The 25,142-nt window shown below is 44.7% G+C and overlaps 2 protein-coding genes across 3 annotated transcripts in view; one reads left to right on the forward strand and one right to left on the reverse strand.

The window, feature by feature from the left end:
- Positions 1–564: 564 nt before the first annotated feature.
- Positions 565–8,044, forward strand: map6d1 (MAP6 domain containing 1; the record flags this gene model as incomplete). Its single annotated transcript, XM_083781251.1, has 3 exons — positions 565–1,088; positions 2,531–2,831; positions 7,297–8,044. The coding sequence occupies 3 exons, from the start codon at positions 565–567 to the stop codon at positions 7,372–7,374; spliced, it is 903 nt and encodes a 300-aa protein (XP_083637377.1). The 3' UTR covers positions 7,375–8,044.
- A 1,873-nt stretch (positions 8,045–9,917) lies between these two features.
- The window catches only part of yeats2 (YEATS domain containing 2), a 45,707-nt gene continuing 30,482 nt past the window's right edge, over positions 9,918–25,142 (reverse strand). For both annotated transcript variants that reach the window (XM_083782093.1, XM_083782094.1), the window contains exons 19-30: positions 23,283–23,465; positions 21,667–22,069; positions 20,320–20,457; positions 18,829–18,960; positions 18,279–18,465; positions 16,023–16,099; positions 15,856–15,935; positions 14,693–14,897; positions 14,004–14,239; positions 13,617–13,691; positions 13,351–13,424; positions 9,918–11,311 (exon numbers count right to left, since the gene is read on the reverse strand). In XM_083782093.1, the coding sequence (XP_083638219.1) occupies positions 11,203–11,311; positions 13,351–13,424; positions 13,617–13,691; positions 14,004–14,239; positions 14,693–14,897; positions 15,856–15,935; positions 16,023–16,099; positions 18,279–18,465; positions 18,829–18,960; positions 20,320–20,457; positions 21,667–22,069; positions 23,283–23,465 (1,899 nt within the window). In that variant the 3' untranslated portion in view covers positions 9,918–11,202. The remainder of the gene's footprint in view (positions 11,312–13,350; positions 13,425–13,616; positions 13,692–14,003; positions 14,240–14,692; positions 14,898–15,855; positions 15,936–16,022; positions 16,100–18,278; positions 18,466–18,828; positions 18,961–20,319; positions 20,458–21,666; positions 22,070–23,282; positions 23,466–25,142) is intronic.

A 25,142-nucleotide genomic window follows, 5' to 3' on the forward strand; every position in this document is an offset into this window, starting at 1 on the left:
TAGGCTATTGAATAATTTAATTTGATTCCTTTTATAGCTGCAGGTGTTTGCATTCAGCAGATTAACCCATCCTAGCTGAGACCTGTGGCGCTGCAGTTAAATTATGTAACCTCGAACTACTAAGAAAGACATTTGGCTTCTTCTTTTTTTTTTTTTTTTTACTTCACTGATTTTCGAATTGCGTGGAGCTCTGTTCCACGAAATATTTGTGGCATTAAAGTCCTCTTTGTTATCCATGTTGGAGGCTCAGACTGGCAGATGCAGGACACGCACTGGAACTCAATGGAGATGCATCATGCTTGAATCATTTCTCTGCATAGTCGAGGCACTATCGCGAACCACGTGTTCAAAGACGATCCCCGGAGATCTCCGTTTCATCCGTGCTGGCATTCCGCTTCTGGACAGTTGGACATCCCATATCCTCGCTCTCAATTCTCCGGGAATGGACAACATATACTGTAACTGAATGTAACGCTTGTTCTTTACCACTTTCATTGCTCCCCCCCCCCCCCTCTCCATTTATTTTCTTGCATTTGATTTCGTGTTTTTTTTCTTTGAGTCATTATGGCTTGGCCGTGTATCAGCAGAGTGTGCTGCCTGGCTCGCTTTTGGAGTCAACTGGATAAATCGGACCTTTCAGTCCCGCTGACCATCCAGAACTACTCTGACATCGCGGAGCAAGAAGTGCGATCCGTCACCAAACGGGTACCCACGGACCGTGTCACGAAGAACTTCTCAACCCCAGATCACCACCGTGGGTCCCCGCAGGCACCCGGCGATGCCCCGGGATCACGGGGATCATTCCGGCCGGGACGGAAGGAGCCTAGCTACAAGCCCCGGGAGGACTACCATCCGCCCGGCGAGCCTTTCCAAAGTGTTACGCAGTACAAGCAGGATTTCAAACCGTGGCCAATTCCCAAAAGGGATAATTTCCCTTGGATTAGCAACGGAGGCAGGGCTGGTGGTAGTGTTCCGGACAGCCCGGTAAACGGTTCCCACAATGCCAGCCAGCAGCAACAGGGGGAGAGGGTGAACAGGGGGGAGCGGAGCAGAGCAGAGCAGCAGCACACAGGCACCAGCTGCTACAGGTAGACCTTCCACTTCAGTGAGCGCTGTCCCTTCAGCACCACGCACGCACTTCAGCACCTGGCACTGTCCGCGTCCACAATACAGTGATTCTAAACGCTTTTCTGCTGTAGCATTAGGCCTGCACGGACCCCCATTTTGATACAACGTTGACCCAATCCATTGCAAAATCCTATACCGTGTTAATTTAACTCCGAGTGTATACTACAAATGGAACCAAATGGACTCAGAGTTACAGACCTGTAAGGGTCCATTTGGTTCCATTTGTATACTCTCAGAGTTATACGGACCTGTAAGGGTCCATTTGGTTCCATTTGTATACTCTCAGAGTTACAGACCTGTAAGGGTCCATTTGGTTCCATGTGTATACTCTCAGAGTTACAGACCTGTAAGGGTCCATTTGGTTCCATTTGTATACTCTCAGAGTTACAGACCTGTAAGGGTCCATTTGGTTCCATGTGTATACTCTCAGTTATACGGACCTGTAAGGGTCCATTTGGTTCCATGTGTATACTCTCAGAGTTACAGACCTGTAAGGGTCAATTTGGTTCCATTTGTATACTCTCAGAGTTATACGGACCTGTAAGGGTCCATTTGGTTCCATGTGTATACTCTTAGAGTTATACGGACCTGTAAGGGTCCATTTGGTTCCATTTGTATACTCTCAGAGTTATACAGACCTGTAAGGGTCCATTTGGTTCCCACTATCAACAAATTATCCCCCGCACCATGCAGAGCCCACATTGAGAACCAGTGCACTGCATCTCAGGGCTCTCTGAAAGTTATGTGATGTTAAGTAGGTTGATGGCAAATTAGATGTACCCATTAATAATTAATTGATTGCCAGCATCTGGCCAGATAGATCCATATGGAATATAGAGGCCCATCAATAATTCTCTCTCGCATTACATATTCTCACATGCACTGGAGTGCTTAATCAATAGTGAGAAGCAGAAAAGTTGAGCTTGCATTTTTATAATCCTCGAAAGGTTAGCTGTTGACCTAAAATGGAACATAACAGAGTGCACTAAGTATCCTGAGTATAATGTTAATAATTGACCCATAAGGATCAATATTTACACTCCCGGAGTTAAATTAAGCCTTAGGATTTTGCAATGCACATGTGATGGTGCTTAGCTGCTTGTCTAAGTCATGGAAGTCATTCTTTGATGGTGTGGTAGACAAAATATATATATACACAAAGCACTCATCCATATTTCACATTTTAATATTCTCCCTACAGGATATGTGATGGTCTCAATAGCTCCCGAAAGGGCGCGCTTCAAAAACAATACATCTTTTTTATTGTCTGAATATTGAATATGAATAGTTTTGTACATAAAGTGTATACTATAAGTTTTACTTTAGAGTAGAATACAAACTCAACCAAATAAGACTCTTACGGGTGCCCCTTTTGAGCCGAGCGACATGTCTCATTCTCCAGCCAGGAGTACCGTGCATGGACGGGGGTGAGACCGGCCAAAAGCACCAGGAGGAGCCCCTCTGCTCCATACACCAGCCCCGTGTCTGAAGCGTCCCGGCCGTCCCCTGAGACCAGCTACCAGGCTGCCTACAGTGTGGAGGCCCACAAGTCCACGGCTCTGCACCACCAAGCGGACCATGTCTCAGCCACCGCCGCCACTCAGCCCATCCCTGCGCCTCTCCAAGCCGGCGGGATCCCCAGCCCCTCAAACCGCCAGCGGAGCAGCGGGCCTGAGAGGCCCGACCTCAGCATCTCAACCAAGGTGGCACTTTCAGCTCCATTTTGTTCATACAATGCAAGTAACAGACATGTATTGAGTGGAAAGTGAAATATCATATCTCTATACAATCTGCTACTCTGGATAGCTTTCCACTCCCAGGCCTGTCATAATTATGAAACAATCCAATGCATAATCGCAATTATTTGAGAAAATTACAATTATTTTTGCATAATTATCCATCCATTCATTTTCATGTCAAAGATTCTCAAAAATGTGCAGGTTTGTGGGAGCGGTAGGTTTAAAAGCATGTATGCAATCATGCAATGTCATCTTCATACATCTCCCAGGTGTCCTGCTATTAGTGCTGCCTGAGTGTCTCAGAGAAATGATACAGGATTCTGTCCCAGAGCAGCTCAAAGTGACCCAGCTGTTTAAAACAGGCCACGTACTGCATTACTGTAGGTAATGCCATAGGCAAGTGCTCCAGCTCTGCTCCTGACTTGGCCTGAATAGAACTGGCCCGATGAATACAGAGACATAAGCAAATGTTCAAATATGTGGACATTTCGTCCCAGATTTGTGTTCTCAGGGAAAATGAGATTGAGATACAGGTGGACAGAGATGGGCAGTCGTACCAATAGTTGAACCTCTCAAAAACAAGTATTTTGGATTTACTTACATAAGCAGAGAATGAATACAACTCTGTCTGGGGCATCGTATGCTTATGGTCAGCTCAACCAGAAGAGGGGTCATTGACATGACCCCTTTCCTATTTGCTCTATCCTATGGGGGATGTTACTCTGGGCAGCTGTTACATGACAGGGAAAAGGTTTTAGGGAATCTCCAGGGGGAGGGGAACTTCCGACTGTGGGCAGGCGGAAGGCCATCTGCCAGTGGAGAATATTGTCAATGTGCTCTGGGCTAGACTGGCTTTAAGTGCTTTGAAGAGTTCAGTGGAGACATTGGCTGGCTGACCCTCCTGTCACCATTGCTCCTGGAGAGAGCAGAGTGTTTCCAGTGTTTCTTGAAAACACAATTAATGCATGAGTAGATAACGGGATGACCTGGTTGTTGGCCATTTGCATAATTCTAAAAATGAATGCGCCAGTTTGATCTCTTTGGGGGCCCAAACTATCTATCAGTATTGTTTGATGCTGGTGGAGGTCAATATAAGTGGTGACAATCGTCACATTATCAATTAATAACACCTGCCCACAGTGCCCAGTAATGAGTCTTTACAGTGTTACCATGACTGTTGGAGACTACAGTGCAAGGCGACTGTTTATTCATATCCTAGAACACTGGGTAGGGACCCATCGTTGGGTCACGGACCAATTTGTATGGGTCTCACCTGGGACCTCAGATAATAAAATCAAAGAAAAAGGTCCCGTACTGTCTGGAACTTCAAAAATGTTGCTCTTTATTATGTAAAGAGCAAAATGTACGTTAAACCTTAATCAGGACGTACACGTGGGTATTGTTTTTTCATCAAATAAAACATTTCCCGGCCCAGGCCGTGGCGTAACGGTCTGGGCACCGGACTGGTAATCCAGTCGCAGTGTGCCGCGGGTTCGACTCCCGAACCCGACACGGCCTTTACTGCATGTCATCCCCCCATCTCTCTCCCGTTTCCTGTCAGCCTACTGTCTGTCCCTTCAAAAATCAATAAAAAGGCGTAAGCCGCAAAAAAATATCTTAAAAAAATAAATAAAATAAAACATTTCCCAAAAGTATTTCATAAATAAAATGAAAAATCTAATAATTTCCAAAAAATAGATACCAAAAAAGCTTAAGAAGTGGTGAAAATAGCAGATCTACAAGATCGTGTCCCGGTCGATTCTCTTTTGTGCCTTGAGCTAAAAGGTTTGGGAACCACTGTCCTAGAGAGTACAGTAAAACATAATAATGCTACATCTACAGTGTCATTATCAACCCTCAACTTTCTCTGTAAAACACATCCTTGCATGTGTTCAAGGGAACAGATGCACTCACGTGAACCTTTAGACGCGTGCGTGCGCAGTGCGGGTGCATGCACGCACATAAGTCACACATAGGTCACATTAAAGGTCAGCTTCATTATTTAAAGTTTGAGCAGAGAAGTGAAAGAGTCCTTTGGGTTCATTCTCAACACGCACACACGCACACTCACACGCTCGCATGCGAATACACGCACACACGCTCACACACAGGCAGGTCACAGTAAAGGTGAGCTTCCTGTGGGCTCCTTCTTGGCACACATACATTATGATGCAGTATCAAGTACAAATGCATACTAACTATGCAGTGAGAGAAGTGTTGGGGCAACTTTCATCAGTTACTGTACAACTGAGAACAGGACACACACCAGCATGGCAGAAGATCGGGTCAATCTGACATAATCCACCTCAGTCAATGATTCCCTACCCACTGCCAATTCATTACTGACTCACTCACCGCACCCCCAGATGTCTGACCACACATCCCACTAAGCATCCACTGGGGATTGTCTATGCCACACACACACACACACACACACACACACACACACACACACACACACACACACACACACACACACACACACACACACACACACACACACACACACACACACACACACACACACACACACACACACACACACACACACACACACACACACACACACACACACACACACACACACACAAAATATCCCGGGATGGGGATTAACTCAAATCAATTTGTTAAATTGCGGACACTAAATATGATTCGAAGGCGACCTGCAGTTCCGACAGCCGCATTGTTCTCTTGAACCAATTGAAGGCAGGGATGTGTTAAATGAGATCGTAAACTGTGAAATGAGGGAACAAAGCGTTACTTAACCTGGGGCCAGGCTGTCTGCCACCAAGCCACTGCATTCAGCACACAAGAGCAGCGGTGCCGGTGTTCATGGAATAAGACCCGAGGCAACTGCGACACAGACAAACAAATTGACTCAATTGTGTGTGAGCCAGGTAGAAAACGGGTGAAATGATGTTGACTGCAGGATAAATGTCTGAACCGGGGACCACACCGTTTGCCATTTAACTTTAAGCAGTGATCCGCCGCATGACAGATTTCAGGTTATTTGCTTTCATTTTGAATTTGTGCTGCCAGAAGGCAGAGGGAACTTTCCCTGAACTTCTGAATACTGTGCATGAAAGTGTTCTGTTATTGTGTGTGTGGCGCTGATGCTGACACAGGTGACTATACTATACTACTTCACAGTAGTATAGTACTTCACTGTCGGGGTGAATCTGCCCACAGGGACACTGCATCCTGAAATTCAACTCTGAAATCCCCTTTGTTGCTCAGCGACACGTTGCCCCTCCTCTCAGCCTTCCTGAATGTGGCAAGCCTGATTTAGGCATTTTGTTTTGCTCTCTTTGAGTCTCTTAACTGTTCCAGCCCATTGCTCCCTCTCTTTCTCTGGCTGTTCTTTTCACTTGGACCTGTTCCCCGTTCCCACGCTGCCTTTCCTTAGCATACAGCAGTGTCCTGTGCCAAGTGGGCAGGGCTCAGACAGACGGTCACAGTGGAAGAGTTGCAATTGAGAGAGAGAGAGAGAGAAAGAGAGGGTGAAACAGGAAGAGAACAAAGGAGATGGGTAAAAGGATGAGAATACGAGAGGCACTGGTGTGCGTGCGTGCATGCGTATGTGTGAGAGAGAGACAAGCGTGCAAGACAGAAGTGAGCGATAATGGGTTATTTGCCATTCTGGTAAAGTGTGATGTTGCTGCAATCCTTTTCAGCGAGAATCTAATTTAAGAGAAGCATCCCTTGCTTCTGCATACAGCAGCAAAATGTGTGTGGAGGTGTAGGGAGGTGTGGGAGGAAGATAACACCACACAAACGCACGAATATGCACTGCACATGTGACGCGCACAGCCGCACACACACCAGAAGCTGCCAACGTTGACAGCACTAACAATGGGTAGTCTGCTTTTCCTTCAGTGATGATATGCCTTTATCTAGGACAGCAGCGAGCCTACAATCTCTGTCAACTTCTGCTCGGATTACCTGCTAAACATTGTCATGACTTCCACTGCTAGGCAAACAAGCAGCCCATTTTCAGAGAAAAAGTCAAGTGTTCACAATAACTCTCAAAGTGTTACTAAGAGTAGCAGTCTGGATTTTGGTACGTAGACTGATCCAGTAATAACTGAGAACACAATATTGCCTATATTGTGTGCCATCTAAGTGCAAAGAGCCCTTTAATTGAACTGAACCCGATGGATTGCAGTATGGCTTTCAGAATCGCTACCGTCAGCAGAGCAGAGTGCTCTAACAGAAGCAAGCAGTGATCTGTTTTGACAGCAAACCTGATGCTCTTTGACTGCACACCTCAACCAGTCTCCTCCTCTTCACATGGCTGGTGTGAGCAGCACAGATGTTGCCCTTTTCCGTCCTCAAGCTTTCAGACCACTGCAAACCTCAACTGAAATGAACCTTTGTCAGGTAACACATCTGACTGTTTATTTCCTTCTCTTGCTTGTGTCAGCCACAGGAGCAGCTAGTGAAGACCAAGCTCTCTCCAAACCCATCTGCTGTCTTTCAAAGTAGATCGAGGGTCTTCAACATCTGAGTCTGCGTTGAAAACAACCAAACCATTCCACTTGGCCCAGCTCAACACAAGGAACGAACCAGGGGAGGTTTTCCGTTAATTCCACAAGAAATCTATGCAAGGGGAATGTACATTCTGTGTGCAAAGTCTCTGGAGATGGAGCCTCAGTATTTTAATGTCTGATTTATACTGCGTCATATGATGGCATCTCGTGTGAATCTGCTATTTTCGTCTGGGGACACCATCATAAGACGGAGTATAAATTAGGTATAAGCCAGGAGTGAGTGAAAATCAGATGTCACGTAAAAGCCACTCACCTTTTACAAGCTTCCCTTACACCTACTGCTATGGAAATTAATATGCATGTAACAAAAATAGTTTGACCTTTTTTTCCCTTGCAGCACTAATAGACATAATGATGAGAACATGGCTGCTCTATGCAGTACTCTTGTACGTATGTATGTGTATGTCAGTGTGTACGTCTACACTGGTTGATTTGGAATGATTTGTCCTTTTGTTATACAGTACATATTGTTGGATCTATTCCCACGATGACAATGTCGTGGTTGTGTACACTCAAAGCACTATTTTGCCGTTTTCATGTTCCCCAGAACTCTGCAAGTCTTTTATTACAGTAATAAAAAAGGAAAATACTTTATTTATTCAATTAGGTTACTATTTTGCGAAAGTATTGTTCGGGTCTATTAATTTATTTTGTAAAGCTGTTGTAATATGCGCAAATATGAAATGTAAATGACCTTACATTAAAAGAATATTAGGTTCTTCTTTTTGTTTGCTATTTCACTTTTCTCCATCAGTTCGAGTTCTCATTTTGAATGCAAAGGAGTTGCACGGTAAAATACTTTAACATTGAGTGTATGAAATCTCTCAAGGGTTAAATTGAACAGCTCCACAAGGGAGTACTGGGAGCTGATGGTAGGTGTGGCGCTCCACCTCAGCAATCCATCTCCCAGCTAGGGGTCTAGCGCATTGTAACGGGGATAGACTCCCGCGTGTTACCGGCTGATACCGACAATAAGCCACAACCGACCTACTACAAGGGAGTCTAATCATGGTATTAACCAAATGGTTTTCAACCAATGGTCCGGGGACCACCAGTGGCCTTGAGGGGGTTCCAGGTGGTCCCCAGGTAAGTGATGTAGTTGGTAACCAAACAATTGAAAACTATTTCAGAGAAATAACAAATCTACAACCTCAAGCTTGTAGATCGGCTTATTCAATGAATAAAAATGTCTCCATCTGTGATCGTCTGTCAATGTGAGACTATAAACACAGTGGACTGTGGCAGCCTAGGATTGGACAAATAGAACCACTCAATAATTTGAACACATTTTCTTTTTTATTACAAGAATATTGATACATTTTTGGTCTTCCACTGAAATGAAAATACAATGTTCAGATATTTCCTATGCTATGTTAAATTTGGTCAAACAACACAACCACCTAGCCCAAACACTTTACACTCAGCCGATCCAAACATGGACAACATTATACAACGCTTAATATTACAATGAGTCACCAACACAACAGCCACCTCAGTCGTCACATATAAAAATTACAGTCAGAAAATGCACACTAGCATCCACATGCACTCCAATCCCAAATGAGCACATCGTTACGTGTGCTTGCTTACACTCACTTTCGCACGCACGCACACACACACACGCACACGTTGGGGCATTGCAGTTTGCAGTGATTGATACTGTATACGATATAAAAATAAAACTGAAATTGCAACACACACCTTCATATAAATCACATTGGTCATAAATTGTTGATACATCATGATAATGACAACGGAAGATTAAAGGGCTTGATATACTTTTGTACGGCACAGTTTTGTGAGCCGGAAATGGCCGATCCATAAGCTCCCAACACACTGCAGCGTTGAGCTTGATTAACCCCTTCAAGACGGGAACCCCTTTTGGTGTTTTAAGCATTAGGTTATACTTTAGCTATTTTTTGAAAAATCATGCAAATGCGGTGCAAATCTTTGAATATATATTCTTTCAGAGTGAACGTTTTTAACTCAAATCTTTGCTTCTGGGAGGTCCCTGGAACAATATATTTTCAGATGGGGGGGTCGGCGGCCAATTACATATATTTTTGGGGGGTACTTGACATGAAAATGTTTGAGAACGACTGACATAGAAACATGACATCAGAAAACTGTCAGGATTTAGAAGGCATTTGTAGAATCGTCCTCAGGTCTAAATGGGTTCATGGCTAGCTTGCGGTGTACGACACTGCCGCTCAGTGAAGTATATCAAGCTTAAACAGTACTTGAAACTGGCAATTACTAGTAGACCTACGGGGCGGCGGTGGCTCAGGGGTAGAGTGCCTGGATGGTAACCGTAAGGTTGCCAGTTCGAACCCGGGCTCCCCCAGAGTTACTGTCGAAGTGTCCTTGAGCAAGACACTGAACCCCTAATTGCTCCCGATGTGCTAGTTGGTGCCTTGCATGGTTTCCGCTGCCATCGGTGTGTATGAATGTGTGTGTGAATGGGTGAATGTAATGCACAATCTCTGTAAAGCGCCTTGGATAAAGGCGCTATATAAATGCACCATTTACCATTTACCTACAGTGATCCATTGGGAATAGACTATTATAACAGACTCTTGGACTCACAACAATGATGAGATGCATCCAGTGACTTATTCCCTGGATTGTTATTAAGGTAGCTGAGAACTTCTCAACAGCTTTGATTAAGTGCAGACAGCTGACATTGTTATAATGCAACACAGCATAATAGTCAGGTTTGTAATTTGGAAAAGGCTAATACAGTTTTATTCCTCAAAGATTTAACTGCATTGAACAGCCAAAATAGGCCAACTCCGCCAGAAAGTTAAAAAAAAAGAAGCATCGTTAAAGTGTTGTTTAATAATGAAACATCGCTGGTTGGCATGGCAACGGGTTGCCCTCGACAGCAAACGAGCCTGATCTGACAAAAAAACTGTATTCCCAACGTTAAGAATGACATGCATCCCTTTAGTTTACAGTTACAGTACATGGCTAACAGGGTCTTATGACTCATGGAGCAGCTCCCCGGTCAGGATGAGCTGACTCAATTAATATGGGATTTTAATATTGGAGACATATGGGCTGCTTCCATTTTGTCAACTCATAAATCTCTCTAATTCAGTTCCTCTGGAACTGAGAGAGCAAGCGTGCGAGCGAAAGCAATATTGTGCCCACTGCCCAGTACAGAGGAGGAGGCAATAGGATTAGGACCAGCAGAGAGGACGGCCCTGCGCGTCCATATTGTTTCACAAAAGCAAGTCACTTAACCTCCACCTCCCCACTGAATCACTGTTACACAGGACATACTATAAAAAATCATTTTGAAATAGATTTGAGACCACCACTCAATTAATTTTCCAAGTCGAGAGTCGAGACATTGTTCTCACAAACATCTGAAACTATGTTAAGTGTGGTTGCTAAAAAACAGCAAGCAGAGCCCTTCTAGGATCAAGAAAATACAGTACGTCAATATTTGTCAGACATAGCAACTAAAGCAGCTAGGATCATTCTTAGGCGTTAAGATATAGTTTTAGTCCGTTCCAATGTTTGTTCCACCCCTGTCGTCAGATAGCACATTTGATATTCAAACATTTGGTTCAGAGTTATGCTTAAGGTATACTTGTATACATACACTTTTATATATACTACGACAGTGTTACGTGACAAAAATAGACAATGTACAAGCTCACAATGCTTGTAGATTAGCCATTTTCGGCATGTGGCAAGTGGCGTTAAACGCCATTAGGGTGAAGCATAAAACACGCCTTAGTGTGTCAGTTTCTAGTCAAAGTCAGTGTCGCTGTGGGTCAGGTGTCCGTGGACAGGAAACCCATGTGTGTGTTGGTGAGGAAGTCACATGTAGGGATGCTGCCAACCGCCTGATGGACATTCATGGCTGTTATCTCTTTCGGAGCCCTGGAAACACCGCATGACAGTGTTAGGATGTTTTGAGCACCGTATGCAACATGACAGTGAGTGTGTGTGTGTGTGTGTGTGTGTGCGTGCACGCACGCATGTGTGTGTGTGTGTGTGTGTGTACTAGGGTCCCACAGCACACCCACGGTAGTCCAGCTGGGTAGGCAACTTTTTCCCCTTTTAATTTGCATACAATCTGTAGAAGTTTTCATTTCACATTTTTGACCTAGATTATGGTCACTAATGGGGCAGCACTACTGTGCGCATGCCCACCCCATTCACATCACTTACAAGTAGGAACTGCTCGGAAGATGGGGGGGTATTGGAGGTGGGAGACTGAGGGTGTACAGGGGTATGGGACGGTTGTAACCCATTTAGACCTGTTGTAACCTATACGTTGTTATACCTTTCAATGGGTGCAAGCAGACGTATTATTTTTGAGCGAGCAAAATGCGAGCCCAGGGTGCACTTCAGATATCAAAGTTCCTTTTTATATCTTCTGCGGCTTTGAGCAGCTGGCAAGCAGTGCCATCAAAGTGTCTCTTCAAAGAGATTTCCGTCCCATTGGTTAGTAGTACCCATCACTGCCAGGTGATAGTTCACCAATGCTGAACCCGACATGTCGTTCTACGCAAGTGAGCTGCTTCAACTTGTAGCGTACTGGGGACCTTCTTTCAGTCAGGAGTGGATTGAACTTGACGCCACTTGACTCGACTGTTTGCCTGGACCCAATCCAGGAGCTACGTCTGCGTCTTGTTAATTGTTGCTATACATGTAGCAACACAATATATGTATATATATATATATATAATATATGCTAGCCCCTCCTATGTCCAGCTTGGACACAGTTTGTGTGAATATTAGCGATGATTTGATTGGCTGACCACCCCATAGCGATGACTTGATTGGCTGAGCAAAGTACGCATTGAGGATAAAAAAGTGAGGACAGAAAAGTGAAGACGGAAAAGTGAGGACGCAAATGTCACACGGATGTGATTTTATTAAATGTTTGAAAAATAATTTTAAGGTTTTCAGAATACTTAGGTTAGGTTTTAGAAGGCATTTTTAGAATTGGCCTCAGGTCTAAATGGGTTAACATAAGATAGCGGGTATGGGGGGGGGGGGCTTCACATAAGAACAGCGTGGAATATAGCGGGTAAGGGGGTCAGGTATGTGTATAGGAGTATGCAGGACTTTCACAGAGAAACTGCTTGTAAGATGTGGTGGGTATGGGGGGGGGGGGGGCTTTCAGGTAGGAAGGAACGCCTGAACTGTGTGCTTTTTTCCCCTAGTATGAATAACTAGAGTTTCGCGGCCCTGACGGGCCGCTCATCCCAGAGTTACGTTGCAGAGCACTATGGGAAGAAGGAAATTGCGGGAGTTGACTCCACATGTAGTAACGGATGGGTTATTGGTTATTATTATGTGTCCTTATTAGTGTAGTGTAGTCAACACGTTATGGCTCGTACACACTGCCCGGTATTTGCTCCGATTATGCTGTCGGGGAGCATTTTTGGCACTCGCCAGTTTCTATACATTTCTTTTATTTATTTTTCTAAAAAATGTTTTCGTTTGTAATAATAGATCATTTCAAGCTGTTGAAGATTTCTTAACCCATTCTGACTTGAGATCAGATTCATACGAGGTTTCCACTGGACACACACTGGTCTGATTGACCCATTCTGACCTGAGATCAGATTCTAAAAATGTCAGTCGTTCTTCGATTTTTCAAAAAATAGCAGACCTACAAGCTCGTAGCGCGCCACTCGGTGGCGCGCTATGAGCTTGTAGATCTGCTATTTTTCAATAGCTAAAGCACGACATGATGCTAACACCAAAATGGGTTCCCAGTCAGAATGGGTTAAAGAGCTCGGGAAGCAATATACAAAGTGGAATGTATTAATGTATTAACATAGCTAAACTCTAAACTCCAAAGTGAGGTATTAGATCTGACACTAACAATAGTGAAAAGGACTTCCGGTTATGGCATGCTGCCCTGAGCAGGTTATACGATAGAGAAAATAAATTGCATTTCTGACCTGTTCTGAGGGGATTTGGCGTGGGCACCAGCCAGAGCCTCTCGCAGGATGTCACTGGAAAACTGCTCTGTCGCCTGAAGCACACACAAACATCATTATTCACAAAGGGTCTCTGGTACAGTACGAGAGGAAACATGCAATAATGGCAGATTGCATACGCCTCATGCATATATTCATCGCTATATTCAAGGGCATGCTGAGGGAACGGCGGGCCTTTTAAGTGGAGAAGGCCAACTTTTATTGCCTAGTTTGCATAGTTGGCTGACCTTGAGAATCATGGCTTCGATCACTGGAGCAAACACATTCTTCTCCACCTCCACTGGCTGGAAGGCTACTCCAATCTGAGAGAAGTGGGTGAGCAAGAGGGTCATATTTAGGTACAAGAAAGGATTCTTTCTGACAGTGGCATCACCTCTCCCACTCTCAGTAAAATTATCTGAAAGAAAATGTCAATTAACATTATCCAAAGCGCAACTATGGACTATCTCTTCACGCATGTAAGGTAATGTAAAGATTCCCATAGAAGGCTAGAATCTCAGAGCAAGCATTTAGATTGGGAAGTAAAGTTTAAGCGGCTGACAGTGTGAGCCACAATGTGCCCGCCTCCACCCACCCCACACATAAAGAAATAAACAGTAAGAGTGGATGCTGACCTGCTGGGCCGTCTCGCCGACAAACTGGGAAGACGGGCAGGGACCCAGGTAGAACTTGGGCTCAGGGTCGGCTTCCTGCTCTTCCTCTTTGACCTTTAACTTCTGGCAGGGCGCGGTGACGCTGATGACATCCACAACCTCGTCGTAGGTTTCTTCAGGCTCCGTCTTCAGCAGGGTCTGCATCTGCTCCAGCCGCAGCACCATGTCCTCGCAGCTCCCCAGCGTTGACGGGCACTCTGCAGGCACAGCGGTCAAGATGCACTCACACCCAAAAGAGGAGCATAACAACCCTCTTTTTTTATCACTGGCACTGATGGCAGCTGGTTGATATGTTTTTAGTTTTATCTTTACTGAAGGATTTTAGCGTCTCTACAATCAGACCAATTCATGTCCAACCGATTCCGACAGGTCCAATTTAGTAATAACAGATAACACCACAAAGTAATGTGTTGGTTGAGATCAGGGAGGAGTGACATTCACCGAACTGGCACCACAGTCTCAAAATAATGCTTGGAGCAGCAGGAAACAGTATCACGTTTGATGAAGAAAAAACACCACAACTATACATGGAGCAGAAGATATTGAAGTGCACTGAACTACAGAAAACAGACAAGGCTATGTAAACTGTGATATGAGAAGTGCTAGCCTAGCCGATCCCTCAGGAAAAGCGTAGCTAAACACACACCCACCAGGCTCATTGTCTATTTGAGTGAGGATGTCCTCGATGGATTCCTCATCATTCCTGCGCTGGGGCTCGGGGTCGGGCGGTGTGTAGCCCCTCTGCCGGCACCACTGGACCACCTCCCTGGTCTTGGGAGGGGTGAGTGCCTGCAGGCGGGGGCAGTGGTCCAACACATCCTGGACAACCCGCTTCACCGCCACAGCTCGCTGGAGCTGCGCACAATGTATTATGTTATTGTTTAAAACAATATACATCAGGGCTAAAGGAATTCAGAAAACAATATTATTTTGTCTTCGGAGCAACATGAACTCAACATGAACGCAGGCGGTTTGCCACCGCCTGCCTCTTTACAGAAACACTACATACCATTATAAAACTAACCCCGTAATAAAACCTTCCTCGTTTCAATCTCTCTGTCGCATTTCTTATCAGTCCCTGTTCCATGGGTGAATTAGCAACTATGGCTAGTGGCTACACATTTCTAAGACTATGCCAGTCTGAAATCCTTTGTGGGCATATCAGGAAGAAAAACAGACACAGTCAGAGATAGAGAGAGAGCAAGAGAGAGAGAGAGAGAGAGAGAGAGAGAGAGACACACAGCTTGGTCTAACGGGGACCCGTTGTTGATCCCATTATGAGAATATGGGAGAGGACAGCAAGGCAGCCAGAGATACTCATCTGACCAGACACAGAGGAAGCTACAAGGCAAGCAGAAAGCCTGCTGAGTCAGAAGGCCTTGTGTTTTGCACACAGGGGCATTACACAGACAACGCAACTCTGAGGAAGTAAATTATCACGGACAAAACAAGGCAGCATTGGCTAAATACATTACGGCACAATAACAGCAGACAACAGTGGTGTCACTTTGAGATGCGGTTTGGCTCCGCTCACTGCACTCAGGTCTGCTCTTTCTTTCTTTGCAACAAAAAACGTGCCTGCCCTTCAAACAACAATTAACAAGCTGTATAGATTCGGAAAACACCATGAGAAGCAACGGACTTGTGCTCAATTTAACAAGCCTCTGTATCAGAGTAGTCCTGCCTGAAGAACATAAGGGTGGGTGGGTGGATTGATTATCCGATTGTCCAAGTGGGTCTGGGGCTGATCCCCGTGGAGAAAGCATTAATATCCACACACATGCACACAAGACAAACAATAACAAACGGTCACCTCTGATGCTCTTCGCTTGCCGATGTTCCAGGAAAAATACTGCTCCGCAGAGGAGGCACAGAACGGGTGGGAGTCTTCGGCTGAGCAAACAATGGACATGTTAGATCACCTTGTCCTGACGCAGGTTAAACTGGGTTCATAGCAACGTGGGACAAAGGTTCACTCACTCTTCTCTGGCACGATCAGGGGGAACTTCTTCACTACGGCAGTCAGCAGCTGCATCATGGTCTCTATGTACTCTGTGCTGTAGACAAGACAAACAAAACACCATATTAACATCACTTATAGTCAGGGCTGCACACAACTTTTTTGGTCTAGTACTCAGAGGAGCTTCGGAGGAGTTTCTTGGTGCTCCTAAAATGCGGCGACCCGTCTCGCCGGATGGATAAAAGAGGGATGAATAACTTATAGCAAAACGATATTTATTGGATGAGTGGGGAGTCAATGGAGGGTATTGCAACTCTAGATTTAGCCCTAGAATGGCTCTTGTTGTAGATTCATCCAGTTATTAAAAAAATCTAAATTTGCTAAAATCTAGGTCCATGTGTGGTCCAGCCCTATGGAATGCATATTCTAATAAAAACAACTTAAAGGTGATTTTCAGTGATTTCACTTAATTCAAATATCACTTATTTTTTTGTTTTGTTGTGATAATCCTCTCTACTATAGAGTGTGCTGACCATATAAGGAGTTCATCCCTGTCCCCAGTTAACCCCTGGGGGTCAAAAAACCTTAGGTTTCGTTTTTGACTCTCTATCCTGATTGGACGAAAGGCTGGGTCCCACAGCCAAAAACGAAACCTAAGGTTTTTTGAGTGAAATCACTGAATATACCTTTAATACTTCCTAAGGATAATATGAGCATCAAAGCAATATTTAGATTTCTTATTATTTTGTATTTAAATAACCGATCAGATCAGCTATTTTTTTAACATGCGACACATCGTACGGCGAAGCATACATCAGGGTTCCCTTTTGTTTTTAGCTGAGGCGACGTAGTCAGACAGTCAGACACACATGGCTCCTCTGTGCAAAAATAAACAGTGTACACTACCCGACTTTACGATAATAAGGGACAGTATGTCGAGACACAGTGTTCATGTTGGGCAGCAGCAGTGCCAGTCCGCAATGCTTTAAACTCTTCCCACTCCACTATGTCGGAACTAAAACCTTAGTACCCGTAAAAAGTCGGTGGCCGGTGCCTAGGCTGTGAGAGACTGCATCGCACACGAGCAACCATGCTGCTCCAGCACCCGGAAAACAAACACAAGCACAGCGGCAAATGGGAAGAGTGCAAAGCATCCAAAGCATGCCCTTTTACACCGGGGACTACGGTAGTTTGCTATCTGAAACGGAGAAGACGAAACTATTTGTGTCCTTCTGTCAACCGCCCTCCTACCAGCAGAAAGCAGCATGGAATCCTCCCCCTTTTGAGTAAGGACGCGCTGTGATTGGCCACAATGGCCAGTGCACTTGTGCAAGACGTGCTGTGATTGGCCAATAGCCACTTTGAGTGGCAGTCGGTGGAAAATGCTCTCGCCACAGAATTGACTAGTATTCTGGCCATAATTAATAATCATTCTAGGCGGCCCCGGCTGTTGGTACGCAGAAGCGCTTCCCGGTGCTTGATTGACAGCGCATTTTGAATTTTGACGACGCATGTGCGCTGGCGCACCGCTTATGTGCAGCCCTGCTTATAGTAAACCAGAAAGGAACCAGTGTACCAGGGAGCCCGGTACTAGCCCATTTTGACCTGAGATCAGATTCTAAAAATGACTTCTACATCCTGACAGTTTTCTGAAAAAGCTATGTTTCTATGTCAGTGGTTCTTCGATTTTCTTTAAATAGCAGACCTACAAGCTCGTAGGACGCCACTCTGTGGCGCGCTATGAGCTTGTAGATCTGCTATTTTTCAATAGCTAAAGCATAACATAATGCTAGGGGGGAAAAAAAATCACACCCGTGTGAAGTGAGGGGCGCTGTTATCATCGTACCTCATCATGCATCATCCCATACTGGCCAATCAGAATGCCTGTTTACGTCATATTTGAGAGTGTCTTTCTGGCACCCCAGAGCTTCTATTTTGAAGGAATCCCGGCACTGATTGTGTTAATGTTTGTGTTGGGGAAAAAAGCTGTATGAAATCACACTTGTGTGAAGTGAGGGGTGCCTTTGGGGGAGCACGCACAATACGTCATAGTAAAGGTTGGGTGAACCAATAGGAAGTCTGCGTCGGTTTCAAGTGCTAGTTTGTTCCGCCCCTCTATGCCCAGAAAAGAATACTTAAAGGGCAACGAAACACCTTTTTCAGACACGCACGCATTTCAAAAGCCAGTTCTAAAATCGAACAGGGCCTCTGGTTACCAGCCATAGTAATTTATGTGTGAATGCTGAAACAAAGGTTTAATCATAATGAACTCTTACTTGATGAGGTCATGCGTGGAGTTATCGGCCCCCTGCTCCAGTTTGATGGTGGCGGTTGCCACGGAAACAACATGTGGGGCATGGCCAGAAGGTAAGCAGGACGACGACAAAGACGAAGTGGTGGAGGAGGCAGGAGCTATCACAGGGACGGAGGACACAGGTGTGCTGGCACCTGGCTCTGTCTTCACTGTTGGCACAATGAATAGACACAGATCACGGACTGAGACAGAATGATATACGCCAGACTGATACACACATTTCGGCTGTTATTTATAGTTTTTGACAACATTTGAAACGGCACTTATGCAGCCGATGTGTGCACAATTTTGGGCATGTCATTGTATAAGACGTTTTTCAAAAGTTTTCAAAGATTTTATAAAAATAAAAGATTTACAAGCTCACGAGTCCCAATGTGACAATGTTCAGGCTCTACGAGAGACACGAGACACAACATGATGAAACCAGATGTGAGCGAAATCACAGCAGAGGAAGAGCAAGATGAGGATGAGAGGAGAGTCATGGAAGGGGTGGGGGGGTTGTCTCCTCTCACCTTGTGCCAGAGGCAGGGCAAGGGAGGGGGAGACCTGGGCAGCAGGACTGGGGGAGGCTCCTGAAGGGATGATGGTGGTGGTGGTGGTGAGGGGGGTGAAGTGAGTACTGGAGCCTGGGCCTTTAGACATCACTATACACACACAGAATAAAAACACAGGATGATGGATCAATAGATTATAATGGAAGATAGGCGGTTACTCTGTAATGTGGGAGGGCAGTGTTTAACGGAGAAACCGAGACAAAAGCTGATGTGTGACTTGACTCTTGAGAATATGTGTGGGGTATAATATAAATATGACTTGACTACACGTCTAAGAATTTTAACCACTTATTCTCAAGAGTGTACAGAGAGTAGAGTGTAGTGAAGGCATGCATGCAAATAAGGTTCCTTGCCCTAACAGTGCAGTTGTCCTTCCAAATTGTATTATCCTACCAGCACTGTAACAAACTTATTCTCCCCTCTGTTGTCGTATTGTCCAACCAAAAGGCTATGTCCTTGAATACTTGACATTTACTCAGTGAATTAATTTTTAGTTGATTTAACCAGATTTTTGGGATCAGCCATTTTCAATTCCTCAACAAAGAGGGTGTTAAACCCATTCAGACTCAGAGTCAAGACCGAGACCAAAGGAGGGGCGAGACAAAGTCAAGATCAAAGGCTGAGCTAGAACGAGGCGACTCCAAAATCCTAATCAAGCTCATGACCAAATAATTCCATTTGCAAATTATTTACAAATGTAAGTATTAAGTAAAATACAAATATATATGTATTGAGGCTGTACCCTAGCCCTTATTTTAGGACTCGAACTTCGGCAGGAATTTTCGAGTGAACATTCGGACCATTTGTTTCTGATTATTATTATTTTTAAACGTCTCGATCAGAGCGCACAGCGCCTCTCCCCCGCTCTTTATCAATCGCTCTCGTCTCTCCCAACACACACACACACACACACACACACACACACACACACACACACACACAGGGACGAATTATTTTCTGTGTGCGTGTGTGTGTGACACATACAGCACAAGGAGATAGACATAACTTCTGACAGGAATGCACTAGAAACTTACTTTTTTTTTTACATGCTCATATCACATTCTCGCCAAGATATATTTTCGAGTTAATAAAAAAGGAAAAATAATAATAATATTTATTTTTATAAAAAGATTAAAATAAAAAAAACTAATGGTTCAAACCCATTAATTAAGATTCGAGTGCCAACCCTAACGAGTGAACATTCAAACCTTGAATGTTTGGGGACAGCCTTAATATGTATTACAACAGAAGGCTTTTTTTAAATTCAGAATATAATATTATTATACCTTACTATAATAATAAGACCTTGGGTCTGAGACAAGAGTAAAGACAGATGTATGCACATTTCCTAATGCCTGCTTTAAGTTCCATCATGCAATTTTGTCGCACATCGAAAACAATAACCAAATGAAATGAAATGATCAGCCCAATGAATTGCTTTGCCCTTACCTTTACCAACAGGCATGAGTATGGTCTGCATGGCCCCAGCAGCTGTGCCAACACCCAGCTGTTTGAGCTGGTTGGCAGGAATGGTCAGGACTGTCTGCTGGGAGCTGGAAGAGCCTCCGGATTGAAGCTTTAGCATGCCTGAACAAACAAAAAAACACATAACACCTTGAAAACAATGTGGGATTGGAGCTGATGTACAGTCTCTCTATATGCCCTGCTGTCAGCCTCAACCATGGAGGCACAACACCGCACTGTCCATTCCTCCTCCTCTTCTGCCTAACAAAAACACTATATTAAACATATTTTTACCCAATATAAATATGCATTGTGGAGTTGTATTGTGGGAATGCTCATTACATGCACATACTAGTTTAAAACTTGGTGTTTTCTATATTCTGTAAATTTCAGTTACCGGTAAATGTATATTGGAGTCTGTTTCAGTCACACTAACTCGAACAACTCCCCCCCCCCCCCCCCCCCCCCCTCTTTTATTTTTTTTGTTTTCTTTTTCTGCAGAACAAGCTCTCTGATCAGAGTTTTTTCTTGATATAAGGCGGATTGTGTGAACATAGCCTAAAGCCTCTTGCACACAGTCACAGAAATAACTGATGGCAAGGTCAACACAAACTTTTTTAAGACCTCTTGCACACATGTGCTAAGAAAAAGAACTCTGTCTGCAAGGGCCTTAAGAGTTTAAACTCTCAGCAAGTGAACCCTAGAAGGTTGCACAGCTTCTACCATGCCAGTTATGCCAGATATCTTGATTGGGAAGTTACACGTTTTACCATAATTTAGATATGTTTGCATCATTGACATTCTGAGGGTGGAGCTACTGTAGATGAAAGGCCATGGATTCAACAAAATCAGTAGATTCAGCGTTCTTGCCGTTCAGTGTGTTTTGGCGGAGCACTCTGTGCACCTCAAGCAGAAAATAGCTCAAATATAGAGAAAGTAGCTCAAATTTAGAGAAAGTCGCTTTCCTATGCAAAGTGTTGGAGAGACCAAAATCATTGAGGACATCATGTCCAAAGCACTCTGTCCCTCAAAACATACTTTCAGTGGACAAGGCCAGCACCATCACATCAGTGCAATGGACCTTATAGGGGGGCTACACTGGAACGAAACAGAAGCAGCAGCTAGGTGGCTGCACCGACAATTCCTCTGTCCTGCCGCGGAGAGTTCCGTATTTACTGTTATTTTCCTCTGAAGGTGAGGCGAAGGGCTGCGTAACCCCTACGGACATGCAGAAAAATAGAGCACTCGCGTAAAAAAACATTCACGTGGAGCTTACGCACAACCTGCACCCGTCCCGCACTCGGTTCCCGTCTACAGTTCACTTCCACCTACCTGACAGCATAGCGCTCTTGCCTCCTCCTCCCGCCACCATCCCACTGACCAGCGAGGATGCCGTGACCAGTGACGTGCTGCTGGCACTTTTGTGCACCCCCCCCACCACAGTCCCCGCCCCGCCGCCTTTGGACATGCTGATGACCGGCAAGTTGCTAATGTTCTTGGCCACAGTCACCACGGCGCCGGTTGCCCCCGCAGCGCCCCCACTCTTGGTCGTGACGCCGGGGCTGCCGCTGGCCTTGACCAGGCCGCTCTTTGATAGGCCGCTGCCGGCGGCAGCGGCGGCGGCGGCCGCTGCGGCAGCGCTGGCGTTCTTGGCAGCGTTGATGACCGCGGCCTGGTTGGCCGCTACCAGGACAGGGTGGTGCTGCTGGGACGCCGGCTTGGCTCCATCACACACCTGAAGGAGATAAATGTGGCACGGTACATTTTCTTCAGAAAGCGTCGTAACCTGAGACCTGAGATCAGATTCTAAACATGTCTTCTACATCCTGACAGTTTTCTGAAAAAGCTATGTTTCTATGTGTCAGTCGTTCTTCGATTTAAAAAAAATAGCAGACCTACAAGCTCGTAGAGCTTGTAGATCTGCTATTTTTCAATAGCTAAAGCATAGCATTATGCTAACACCAAAAGGGGTTCCCGCCTAAAATGGGTTAATTTGAAGAGTTAAAAAGTTGCTGTATAATGAAAAATCATTACATAGAAATAAAAACAACACCACACACAGCCATGTAGACGAAAAACAGACAGAATGTGTATGCCTAACCTGCAAATCCACCTGAGCGAGCCTACGAACACACAAAAGTATTCTCAGCAATAATGTCACATCACGGGTAAAGTATTGGCCTTAAACTGCCCTGTTCCCTTGGAGCGGTTCACATTTCGTTCTCGGTTCCCATGGAGACCTGTCCCCATCAGGTCACTGGGTTGATGGAATTCTCGCTGACACAAAAGGAGTCAATTTCCCTCTGGTGGGGCCCTGACAATCCAATTAACAGTACTCAAAATGGTGAACTGGAAAAGCCGTAGTGTTACATTCCAAAGCGCTATACACTCTTTTATCAACGTATCTAGAGAGCATCTGTGTGTTAGACACTCCAGTGTAATGGCCATTGTGTTCTTCTCCTTCATTTCTCCACTTAATGAGGCCTTGCCAATGGCAGTAAGGCTTTAATCTGTACAGCGCAGGCCACCACTGGTGATAGACTATATGGCTCTCGCATGCGCGCCGCGCACGCAAGCACACAAGCGCACACACACACACGCGCACGCACACACACACACACACACACACACACACACACACACACACACACACACACACACACACCCAATAGCCTAATTACCATATTCCCACTTCATCTTCCCTGCATTTTACCTATAATAATTACACATCCAGCAGCGTGCCTGCTCCCATTATTACAAAAGAAACTGCACCTACTTCAAAAACGGCAATGGAAATACATCACCTGCTAGAATTATTCTCACCTCAAGATTATAGGTCATAATTACAGGTAAATTCAGCACAATACAAGTGTTAAGAGGTTTTGAAATGGCAGCATGGTATAAGGTCCAATAATGAGAGAGAGAGAGGGGTACACTATAACACTGACCTGTTGGGCATTGTTTGCCGTGGCAGCGCCTACAGAGCTGGGGGTGGAGCTTGCGGCTGTAATGACTCCGCCCATCATCCTCAGCGTGGTCGTCCCCGGTTTGGACAGATGACCCGCCGCCCCGACCGTCTTCACAGAGCCGTCGGACAGCTTCACCTGAGAGCCCTGGGACCCTCCCACCACCTGGCAATCACACAAAACCTACTTCAATTCCCGGTCTAAAAGAGTGCAACAACTAGAGTATTACAGTATCTTTTTTTTCTTAAATCATTTTATTGAGATTTTCACTGAAAGATATCCCAGGATCAGGTAGACAATAGTAATAGTCATGATCACAGGTCATATTCCTTGGGTAATATGACTGATTTAAAGTAAGTACAACATAAGATCTGAGTTATTTTGTTTGCATGTAATAGGTACAGAGATAAATAATAAGGTGACTATAGTATTTGAGTATCTTAGCCATTATTCTATCCATTACTTTTATCAATTATTTGAATAATCGAGAAGCGCGATTAACCCTCAGTTACAAATTGTGCACCCTCAGTTTACATTTTTGTTAACTTTTAATATATATAAAAACTAGAATTTCGCGGCCGCTTATCCCAGAGTTACGTTGCCGCGCACTATGGGAAGAAGGAAATTGCGGGAGTTGACTCCACATGTAGTAACAGATGGGTTATTAGTTATTATTATGTGTCCTTATTAGTGTAGTGTAGTCAACACGTTATGGCTCATACACACTGCCCGTTATTTGCTCCGATTATGCTGTCGGGGAGCATTTTTGGCGCTGGCCGACAAAACCCCTGATCTGACGTTAAGCGGTGCCCAAAAGTTATAGATCACAAAGGCTTTGCAGGTAGAGCACATGACATGGCCCTAAAAATATATATAATTTTAATATAAAAAACTATTTTTGCATCTGCCGCTTGAGATGACCTGAGTTGACTTGATTGATTGACATAAAAAAGGGCCTGTCAGTTCAAACACACAATGCAATAGTTGTTGTTGCGTACAATCATCAGTAGCAAAGTCAAATACCAAAAATAAAAACCCTACCATTTCCATTTCCCCCCCTCTATTTCCCATTCCATGTGCGTTTGTCTTACACAGTGGGTGAAAAAAACACACCCCTTAAGACTAAACCCTACCCATCAGAGGTGTGGCTTCCAGAGGTACCTTTGACATGACATTTTGTGTGTGTGTGTGTGTGTGTGTGTGTGTGTGTGTGTGTGTGTGTGTGGATGTGCAGGGCGTTGCTGAAAATGAGCACCTCAGCTACTTCCCTGGGTAAATAAAGAAAAAAAGAAAGGTACCTTTCAAAACCTATAGAAGTCAGCCTGGTACAGACGAAGGGGACACCTGTAACTATTTTCTGCAATGGGATGATAGTTTTATTTGGTGGGTATATGACTGGTCGTTTTGAAAGTATCTCTGAAGTAAAAAAGTGTGGGCAGCCCTGGTATAGATGAATATATATATATATTCAATCCGTGGGTAAATCCCTGTGGGCTACCCACATATTGGTAGCCTATATTAGCCCAATATTGGCGTTATGCATTTCACTTGAATAATGTTGTGTGTGCGCGTGCGGAGAAAGACAGAGTTATTTAATGAAAGTGAAGATTATAACGTCCTGTATTGGTAGCCTATATTAGCCCAATATTGGCGTTACGCATTTCACTTGAATAATGTTGTGTGCGCACGTGTGCGTGTGGAGAAAGACAGTTATTTAATGAAACTCAAGATTATAACGTCCTGTCTCGCTGCCGCCGTGTATAGGCTGCACGGCTATTCCTGTGTGTGTGTGTGTGCGTGCGTGGCATGGCGAGAGAGAGAGAGATCGTGGCTTCCAGGCGT

Source organism: Protomyctophum parallelum (genome assembly GCF_964188405.1).
Source record: "Protomyctophum parallelum genome assembly, chromosome: 14".
In the NCBI taxonomy this organism is placed as follows: Eukaryota; Metazoa; Chordata; class Actinopteri; order Myctophiformes; family Myctophidae; genus Protomyctophum; species Protomyctophum parallelum.